At 39.6% G+C, this 11186-nt stretch overlaps 1 protein-coding gene across 1 annotated transcript; it reads left to right on the top strand.

Annotated features, from left to right (window-relative positions):
• The first annotated feature begins 1313 nt into the window (after positions 1–1313).
• Positions 1314–7636, top strand: irx6a (iroquois homeobox 6a). Its single transcript, XM_066713407.1, has 7 exons — positions 1314–1940; positions 3160–3423; positions 3973–4082; positions 4676–4983; positions 5362–6021; positions 6576–6690; positions 7176–7636. Exons 1-7 carry the CDS (start codon positions 1875–1877, stop codon positions 7189–7191), a joined length of 1539 nt encoding a protein of 512 aa, XP_066569504.1. The 5' UTR covers positions 1314–1874; the 3' UTR covers positions 7192–7636.
• The last annotated feature ends 3550 nt before the right edge of the window (positions 7637–11186 follow it).

Raw genomic sequence — 11186 nt, 5'->3', positions numbered from 1 at the left:
AATAATAATAATAATAATAATAATAATAATAATAATAATAATAATAATACTGTAGTTGTTGCCATTAGTGTTTGTAGTGAAGAATAAACATTGATGGGGGGGTATTGTTTTTTTGTTTTTTTTTTACTGAGGCCTATTATTTGGTATGATTATGTATTTATTATTATTTCAATTGTTTTAAGTCCCAGAGATAAGCTAAAACATAATGAATAAACGGGTGATTTGAGGAAAAAGAAATTACCTTTCAATGCTAAAATTAAGCAAACAATTCAACATGTATCTGATTCACACAATGTAACAAATCTCTTAAGCATCTCCTTATTTAAAACTTGCATTCTATAATTGAAACTTAATTCCCATCGCCTCCTTCTCCATCTACATAATTAGACCAACGCAGATAGCTTCAAGCGATCTTTTTTCTTTTCGTCTTTTTTCCCCTTTTTCTTTTTCCCCCCACCGTTTCACCTCAAAGGCAAATTTGTAGTGTGTAACCTGCTGGTTAAACACGGCTATATCCATTTGTTAATTGATGCAATTACGCAGTACTCGTATAATGGCCACGTTCGTCTTGAGGCAGCCATCAATCAGCCCTCTATTGACCTGACAAACCCTGCGCATTCGCTCCTGTTGGGACCAGTCCTGACTCTAATAGAGAAAAATGGGTACATCATCTACATTAATTAGGGGCTGGACCTTTGGCCGGGGAAAGGACGCCACCGGAAAAGACGGGGTTAAAGGCGGGAGCCTCGCTGCCCACTCCTGCAGTGTTTAATAATGTTATTTAGCAGTGTTTCATCACTGAGCCCGGGTGACAATAAAGCGCCCTCTGTCCCCGCCCGAACTGACACCTCTCCGCCAGGACGTGTCAGTCACGCCTCTCCAGTGGTCCCCTGGGTCTGTCCCGCTTCCCCTGCTGGGTCACTGGGAGCTCCGCACACACAGCACCCCTGCGAACACCGAATCAATAGAAACTGCGTAAAGCACACGCAACGCGGTGCGAGAGAGTAACGTTTATGTATGTTTCTTGCTCATTTGTTTATTTATTTATTTGACATACTGGATTATTTGTTCACCTACATACACTGAGCTGTTGTGATCCATGACACAGCAAACTGTAATTAATAAATAAATATGATTTCAGTACAATCCTATGTGTGTGTGTATACATATACCCCTTTTGATATATATATATATATATATATATACACACACACATATAAGACAAATATATATGTATGTAGGCTATGTATACCTACAAACACACACCATATATATATATATATATGTCTGTCTGCTTCAAACCACGCTCCAGTAATTACTTCAATGTGGAAGAGGCCATGAAAGTCCTTTTACATATCTTTGCCATTGTGCTGCAATGTAAAGACGGCACAGATCGAGACAGCGGGACACGGGTGTGGAAAGCACACCTATAGAAACGTGATGTTAGATATGATTGGCAAAGACATTATTCTATCCTTTCTGTCCTGCCGTTCCGGGATTACTATGACGTCACATTGATACTCGTGCATGGATGAATGCTAAAGAACTATAGAGGCACAAATAATAGCACAAGCAGTCCATATCTTGCAAGACTTACGCTATTCCTTTAACCCTCTTCAGCTAAAGCACAATATCAGATTTTTGTTGTTGTTGTTGTTTGCTTTTCTTTCTTTTTTTCTTTTTTTTTACCTTTTTTTTTCTTCTTCTGTGGATCACAAACTCATTACAGCAGTGAACTGCACACTGGATGCCAGACTCTCTCCTAAGTGCAGTCATCTATTATTGAGCAAAGGGCCGAATGTGGAAATGTGTGTAAGAAGGTGCATTTGAAGTAGATTTGGTTACAATCGATCAGGGGGGAAATAATATTGCCGATGGTAACAAAAGAAGCAGCTATGTCTTTCTCTCAGTTCGGATACCCCTATAACGCCACTTCTCAGGTAAGAAAAAGTCACTGGCATTTCTCTCTCGTAAGCTTTCTTTTTAAAACTCTTCTGTTTTTTTAACAACCACACAAGAAATAAGATCATATAATGCTTTCTTTTACATATATAACTTAGTTTTTAAAACCAATCATAACTATTTAAGGAACACTGCATTTAATTCATTTGCAGGCTATTATTAATGTTTTCAGTGTTTTCTTGTCACCATGCTCCAATGATTGATTTCAAATTGTTAATTTAAAGTATGTATACGTTTAATGTGTGAAATATTATTTTGAAAACCTGGCAAAATTCTAAAGTAATCTAGTAGATAATTTTTAATTCTGCAGAATATTGATGTACTTCGTGTATTAAACGAATCTGTCAATTTGACTGTCACATTTTAAACATGTTTTAATTTTATTTCAAAATTATATATATATTGCAATATATAATGTGGTTAAAACTGTAAAACATGGAATACCGACCTGCATAACTTTATGAAATGCAGAAGCGTAAACTCGTATTTTCCAATATATTTTTCTTGCAAGTTGTTTCCACTGCAAAAAGAACAATAACACAATATTCTGTAAAGGCTGTTTATTCCATAAATCCTGATGGAATCATAATATTCTTAAAATGCAATTCAAATACCATTACAGAGGGTGCATAAAAACACTTATTTAAATCCTTCTGTTGTAATTGTCGTGTACGTATTACCTGAATGTGTTTCATTTACAAAATTAATTTGAAAAGAGACGCGCCAGTAATAACACATTAAGCTAACTTTAAAACTTTTTCCTCACCCAACTTGCCAGAGTTCAAATCTTTCACTACAGCAACATGCACTTTCAGTCTGATGAACTGCATTTGTACAGCCTGTCAAACCCGAGTCCTTGCATGTCAAATCACTGTGTCTTTTCATTTTATTTGAAGTGTGCACCGATGTATATAAAACTAAGAAGTCCTGCTTGCTCATAACGTTGTTTTATTTCTAAAGACACAGACATCACACAAGGCCACGTTCAAACCCCCCCTTAATTACACTGGCATGCAGATCATTGACATACCTTTAAACACACACACACACACACACACACACGTTACAATACTTTTTATTTATCTCCTGGCGTCTTCTTCTTCTCCTTCATCATCTTCTTCTACAAAAACACGCTACCTGACATACTAGCCTATGCACCGCATGAATGACGCCTCATCCAACATCCTCTTCCCGCAGTTTTTCGTGTCTACAAACCCCAGCACGACATGCTGCGACTCAGTGTCCAGGTCGGTGTCCGACGTGTCCACCGGGTCTCCCCAGGCTGCTGCTGCTTTCTGCTGCCCCTCGTACGAGAACCGGCTGCTGGCGAGCACCCGGACGGAGCTGAGCGCGGCGCTGGGAATGTACGGCTCTCCTTACGCCGCCGCGGCCGCAGCGTCCCAGAACTACGCCAACTACCTCCCCTACAGCGCCGACCCCTCCGCCCTCTACTCCACACTGGTGAGTGCATCTTCACCCGGGCAGCCTACCGATCGATCAGCGCAAGCTTCCTGTCGATCGATTCTTATCAGCGCCAAAAAGGCGTCTGTAATAAGTGGGACCAAACCAAAACGCTCCTGAAAGTGTCGTGCAGCGTCAGGGCTGTTATGCAATGGATGTCTTCTGATGGTTTGTTTTGCGGCATTGTTACTTAAACAGCCTAAAGTTGACTTGAGTACAAACGAGTAGCTTGCAGATGTCTATTCTAGTACTGTCTCTGCTACCAAATGCAATCATGTCTTTATGGGCTATCCTAAAGAAACGAAATCAATTTAAAATCTAAAATAATTGTATACAAATGTGCATTTTAAGGATATGTCGGTATTTTAGAAAGCAGTGTGGTCTTTACAACTGTTACTTATACAACACTTAGCCAGTTAGAAGTCCACCCGATGTGTGCTGTACTTGTAATTCTCTGGACCCGTTTGTTGCTGATGCTTTTGTTGTTGGTGGTGGTGTTGACAGCACTCTCCCCAGGGCCGCTCCTGACTCTTGTCCTTCTTGTCCTAGACCCCCCAGTACGATATTAAGGATGGCGCTGGGAGTTTGCATTCTGGAATCACACAGCCTGCTGCCTATTACCCCTACGACCACTCTCTAGGGCAGTACCAGTATGACAGGTACGCCTGGTCCCTGATGTTTCTCAGCCCTGTTTGATCACAGAAACTTATTTTCAGAAAATAACTAATAGACCTTTCTAATTGAACAAAACAAAGTAAAACTCAAAACTAAATTCAATGCGACAATGTAGCCTATATTGATGATACTCTATAGCAAGAGTGAGACTGGAAAGGTGTTCGAATTTGTTACAAACACACTATATCGTCATAGAAAGAAGAAGGTTTTACTGTCGTTTTGTTTAGTTAGATATTTTACAGGGGTGGGGAAACGTCAACACTAGATGTCGTTAAAGAACCAATTAATTATATAGTCACGTGATATATGCAATCGCATGTTTATGTGGATTCGCGTTTTTATCCGTTAAAAATAAAATGTCTCGAGTATATATGCTTCAAAAGTGTTCAAACAGGAACAGAAGTAATTGGAGTCAAGTGCTGTCTTGTCAGCTCATTTTAAACTGATATATTCAATCATATTCATTTATTAACTTTTTTGTTTGTTAGGAGTGTGTTTCTCCTTATGACGGAAATATATGTGCGCAAATGTTTTATATGAATCTGGGTGAAAGTTTAAAACGGAAATTTGTTGGCAGGTATGGCACTGTGGATTTCAATGGCACTGCCAGACGGAAGAATGCAACTCGGGAAACCACAAGTACGCTCAAGACATGGTTGTACGAGCACCGCAAAAACCCGTACCCCACCAAGGGGGAGAAAATCATGCTGGCCATCATCACCAAAATGACCCTCACCCAAGTGTCCACCTGGTTCGCCAACGCCAGGAGGAGGCTAAAAAAGGAGAACAAGATGACCTGGTCCCCCAAGAACAAAGCAGGAGAGGAGAGGAAGGATGACCTGGACAAAGGAGACCATGAGGATGACTTGGACCACATCAGCAAAGGTAATGCTGCATCTTCACTGTAACTTCTTATATTGTAAACCTGGAGGATGGAGAGGTTCACTTGTGCTGACCTAACACTACTCATTCTACAAGAACAATAAGTAGCAGAATAAGTATTATCACCAGTAGTAGGCTTGTAGTAGTTTATATTATTACTATTAATACTACTACTACTACTACTACTACTACTACTACTACTACTACTACTACTACTAATAATAATAATAATAATGTTTATTGTCCTAGTCAAGTAAATGTTAAATTGGTGCTTAAAGTGTGTGGACGATGACAGAGGCCTGCAAAATGTTGGTAAAGCGATTAACCTGACTTTATCAATATTTTGTTATTATTCTAATTATTATTATTATTGCAATACAGATTCCAAAGACTGCAAGGAGGAGAAGGCCCTCCGACTGAGTGACCTGGAGGACATGGAGGAGGAGGAGGACTGTGAGAAACTGGACAGCGACTGTGAGAAGGCGTCCCGAGACGAGCTGGGCCTGCAGCGAGCCCTGGCCGGGGAGCCTCTGAAGAGAGACTTCGGTGTTACGCTCGGCATTCCCACTACCTGCCACGCTTTCCCATGCAATAATAAGAGTGCGGCTGCCCTGGCTTCAGACTTCCTTGAGTCCTCGGTGACCAAAACCTCCACCATTGCCCCCTCTTCTGGAGTGGCCCTGTCGCACTTCGAAGCCACAGACAAGCCCAGGATTTGGTCGCTGGCTCGCACGGCGGCAACCAGCGTCATTCTGGGCCCTGCTCACGACACCAGTGAGGGGAGGACTGGGAGCGTTGCGAGTGCGGACTGCCAGTTACAAGCAGGGAGGCTGGCAGTGATGGCGAGTGGCTCCCAGTGTGGGGAACTGCGGTGCCTCCAGGACACCGTAAACCTGCCAAGTTCGGAAAACTCTTTTCAGGATGCCACTCAGGCCCACAGCAAGGCCTACAGAACTGCCAGCTTTACCCACAAGCCCCTGCAGCTGCACTGCTCCTCTTACCCTGTGCTGTCCGACACATGCCAGTACTCTGCTATCGAAGGTACCTGAAGCATCCTACGAGGCCTCACATGTCACCAGTCATGCCACTGCATACCTGGGGACAAGCGTCTGCCCTGCTGCTGTTGCGTTTCCATTGAAGCCATGTATTCATGTACACATTGCTCCATGTTTATTGAGCATGCAACTGCTGAATCACTGCAGTTGTGCTGGTGAACTTGGGGATTTGTTTTATTGTTTGAAATCATAAATCATGTTGAACATTATAAACACATGTACCACACCTGTATAACAAATTAGCTTAGTAAAAGGGGGTGCACAGTAATACTACTCAAATACAAAAGTCCATAAGGACAGCCCATAACAGAACATCCAGCTGACCTTATGGACATAAAATATATCGTCATACTTTGTTCACGTCTGTCATGTTTTGCGCATTTTAAACATTATAATACTATATATATATTAATGAATGTATTAACAGAGAGAATTGAGAATACACAAATAGTTAAATGATGTCAAATAATGAATTGGGCTTATGAGCTTGTTTGTTTTTGTTTGTTTTTCAAAACTAACCCAAGCAATTTACGCACTCAGGCTTTGCAAGAAGCGGGAAGTCGCAGCCGGAATCCGCAGAGCTCAGTGACGCGTGCTTACGTCAGCAGGAGGACAAAATGACGTCGTTCAGGCCCGTGCTGAAGAGGTGCGGCAGGTGAGAGCTGCGCTGCGCACACCTGCACTCACCATGCGGGCACTGTGATGAAGCTGTGTGAAACACGCTGTCTGAATCCTTACAATGCGGGGATCCAGTGCAGGGTCATCAACTGTACCGAGCGTTTATATATATATTAATATGACATTCTACATGTACTTTAACTTCTTCTATGAGTGTAATGATCATCAGATACAAATGTATTTTTCTATGCTTGTATGTTTTTCTTTCTGATTTGCAATATAACCGGAGGTTGTTTCTAGTAATTTGACGACTGACACCAATCATTAATATTTTGATATGTAAGCAAAGGCTCCATGCAATATATATTATTATTTTTAAGTTGTACCCTAAAACTAGCTCATGAAGCTTAATAAATATAATACATATGAATACATATAAGATTATTTAAATCAATAATTGTATAGTTACATCGAGCTATATAGCGCTGTAGATGTATAACCTGTATAATTTTATTTTCTTAGGTTGGACGAGACATAGCCGATAAACGCTGGGAAATTTATATAACGTCAATTATGCACTAAGGACCTGCGGCAGAGGGAATTCGAGGGCCAAGATGTGAACTATGCGATTTTTTTACTCCCCACAAGAGACTCCCGAAACTGTGGATGCAGCCATACATTTTTTGCACAACGTTGTTTCCTGGTAATAACGACTGTACGCAAGTCTTCATAAGAAGCTACGGTGTGAACTAGTTTCTTCTTTATGCACTGGGCAATCGTAGTGTAGCAGTCCTATTTATTTATTTATTGTTCCGTATATCATGTGTTAATGTTATCATGTGTATTGTGTTACAAATGTAATTTTTATGTGTTGCTTTAGGTCATATTTGTATGTTCGATTAAAAAACAAAAACGTAGAACCTTTGTAGGTGATTTATTTATTACGAAATATAGAATGGAATGCCATGGAATATACTGCGTGTTGATATAATGTAAATATCTGAGAGTTTGTGAGTTTCTGTGATGTATACAATATTTTATAAGAGTGTAATTTACAAAAATTAGAAAGAAAAACAAAAAGGTACGTTTCCGAGTCATGATTTACAGTTTCATTTTCATTCAAACAGCGAATTAAAATGTTGCTAGCTCTACACTTGATCAAAGTTTATCTTCTTGACTCGACTTATGAAAACGGAGCATTATTAGTAGGTCATAATTCAGTCAAGGGCATTAATGAACTTTACAAGGCCGGGAAGAAAGAGGACAGCGTCTCCTCATTGTCTTTATTTAATTGGAAGTGGCATCAAACACTTTGCTACTGTTCAGACTAACAACGAGGCAGGAATACGGAATGAATGCAGCTTTGTTCCCTGTGTCGAGCAGCCGTTGCAATAATTCAATAACTGTGGTAACTAAGAGGTCACTTTATACATCAGACGGATAAGAACCATTCTCAGGATTCATTTGGGTCAACAATTTGCTTTAACTGTTTTGTGGGCAGTGCATTCCTATGATTTATGCTAGTACAAACCAGTAATCTATCTATGCATCTATCTATCTATCTCTATGTTGAAACATTTGTACGCATATTGCATTTTCTGTTCATCGGAAGAATTATACATTGTCACTGAGATTTCATACACTGGAGGCAAACGGATGCAATACAGGTTTCATCCTCCTTGCCTGTAAATCTAAGGAGAATTTAGTTGCGTGTTCAACATGGGAGACACTAAAAGCTAGAATATTTACTTTGTCCCGAACTGTAATGCAGCTGCTTTCGGCTACACTTTGAAATTATTAATAAAAACTGAAACACACCAATCTATGCTGGTGAGTCAATCCCATTAATTGATTTTACAAAGTTTAAACCATGTGGTAAAATATAAGTGAAATACGTTGGACATGAAGTTCGTAGTTTTTTGTAAAATTCTAAATAATAATAATAATAAAAATACAAAATAATGCCTTACTTAATTTTACAAGTATCGTCTGATCGTGAAAATGTGCTGAAAACGCTTTAAGATAGACAGCGAATAAGTCTAAAATAAGTCTATCATACCGAATAAAAACACGTTGAGGAAAACTCCCTGGAAATTAAAGAAGAACAATTTTTAAAAACGCGATTTAATAATTCATCATGTTACTCGAATGATTTACTTCGTGCAGAGTGTATTGCAATGAACAGTGGGTAGCCTATAATACTAGTCCATGATTTGACTGCAGTGACACAATTTCTTTACGAGCTGTCATTTGAAATGTCCAAGAGACAGATTAACACTATGTTTGACAGCACGGTTCCACAATTGCATGTCAGCATCTTTGCGTTTCTTGCGCAAACAAATGTTCAGATATGGCTACTTAGAGAGTGACCCCTTTTTCGTATTCTTTAAATGGGTATATGGACGGTCGTGCTAAACTAAAGAGACAGAACAACCACTAACCTGTCGCTTAGTAAAGTTTAGGTTTGTGTCTCTCCTGAACACATGCGTAGGCTATGTAGAAATAAAACCCACGGAACCTGTGGTGAAGACTATTCTGCGCAACGTAGGGTCTACTCAGGGTTTATGTCAAGCAGTTTTCACCGCCTGTACCCTCCTAAGAAAAGCCAATCTCGTGTAGTGACATTTCAGAAATGGCACAGTCTGCTGAGAGTGACCCGCAGCTTAGAGGCACAGAAATTAAGCTGGCAAAAGATAAACATGATTTCAGGTTGGATTTGCAGGATTAGTGCTCGTAATAAAGGGCATTAGGCCCATTCAAGGCGCTCTCTGCTTGGCAACTTGTGCGCTTTCTCCTCGCTGGGGACCCGATGCACATCAACATAATATGCTAAGATATGCTCATCGTTTTACAACGCAGTCACTTTTGATTGTATACATAATGCCCTACAGTCTCCGGGATGATGATAACAGTGATAACAACGGTCATAATAATAATAACAATAACAATAGAAGCGCGATTTTTTAATTGTTTTGACTGAAAGTAAGTTCATTTTGTACTGCCTGATTACACAGATACAGCCTATAGCGGTTCCTGTGAATTGCAGGATGCCCATCGGCTGTACAGTGGCAGTGATTTTAAAGCTGCTAAAGAAGGTCAATCGGTATACCGGTACAGCACACATCAGGGGGGTCCATAGTTTAAGAGGAGGATTATTATTAAAGAGAAGTCAGAAGAAGAAGAAAAAGAAGAAATATGTATTTAAGACATATAATTGGCATTAAATAAAGATACAACAACATGTACCAGCACTGAAATAATCTAAACGCAAGAGTGCTTCAGGCATAATTTAACAATCCCAATGTAATGAAGTTGGATTTCAGTCACACCTGTGTTAACAGCGTTGGCACACTGCCCCGCACAGCCCGGCGTTCAAATAGATCCGCCGCGGCGACACCCCACCCGCAGGGTCCCCCGCAAGATCGGGGTGCATTTCCAAATGCCTCTCAGCGACATTCATTCTACAATAAAATAACATCATAGATTGATGTTATTGCATTTTGTTTCAAATATTTATTCACCTGTATTTCCTTTTAGGATCAAAGGAACAATAACAATAATAATAAAATAATAATAATGTATATATGTGTCGTTATTATTGTCAAATTGCGCATTAAAATGTATAAACCTATTTAAAAGCTACAGCAAATGTATGCATCATAAACATGTAAACTTATTAAACAAAGTTTCAATCGCTTCTCAAAAGTAACACCTAATGTAACTTGCGCTACACGGAGAAACGTAGTTCTACATCTGAAGAATAAAACCAAATGACAAAATATGTCTTCTTTCTTATATAAGTTTGATACACCAGTTAACCAAAAACACAACAATAAGCGTATCTATCCATCTACTCCTATCTGTCTATTGTGCTTTATCGATGCTAATCTTGCTCTTTTTGTTTGGGCAGCATTTTTTTTTTCAAAACGAGGGATTAAATCATACTTTCTTTTTTCTTATAAGCAAACAACAGAATTAAGGTGACATGCTGGGCATGTTTTAAGAGTTGTGTGGTTTTCTTTTATTAAAGGTCAACCGACCGTGATTCAAGATTATCCATCCAGATCAACAATTCTGTGCAATCTGTCATACAGGCAAGATATGTATCGCAAATCTCCCAAAATATAATCTTTTGGAATCATATTCTGAATACTGTTTTGATTAAAAATCAGAGCTGGGCACGAGGGCAGAATAATATGAAAAATGAATTTAAGAGCTCGGTATTAATATTTAATGAAAAATTGGGTTCATCCTGATTTAAAATAGCAAAATCGGAGTAGGGAACGGGACTTAGGGCTTGGCTGATCTTTTTTATGAATTATATATCTAATATTATGAAACAGTGTTAACAGTTGCTTGCTCATTTGTTACACGCAGCTTTTATCTGTCCTCGCCAGCACCAGAATAATACAACGGGGATTACAAGGGTTCTAGTGAAACTGCAGCACTGACCTGTTAGTGGGTAATTACAATTAACACAGGAGCATCGTGGAGCAGGTACTCTGGTCATCTGGATAGGGACCAGGATATATG

The sequence above is a fragment of the Amia ocellicauda genome, chromosome 9, assembly GCF_036373705.1.
Source record: "Amia ocellicauda isolate fAmiCal2 chromosome 9, fAmiCal2.hap1, whole genome shotgun sequence".
In the NCBI taxonomy this organism is placed as follows: Eukaryota; Metazoa; Chordata; class Actinopteri; order Amiiformes; family Amiidae; genus Amia; species Amia ocellicauda.
Note: the sequence above shows the minus strand (reverse complement) of the source record. Positions and strands in the feature narration are given on the sequence as shown.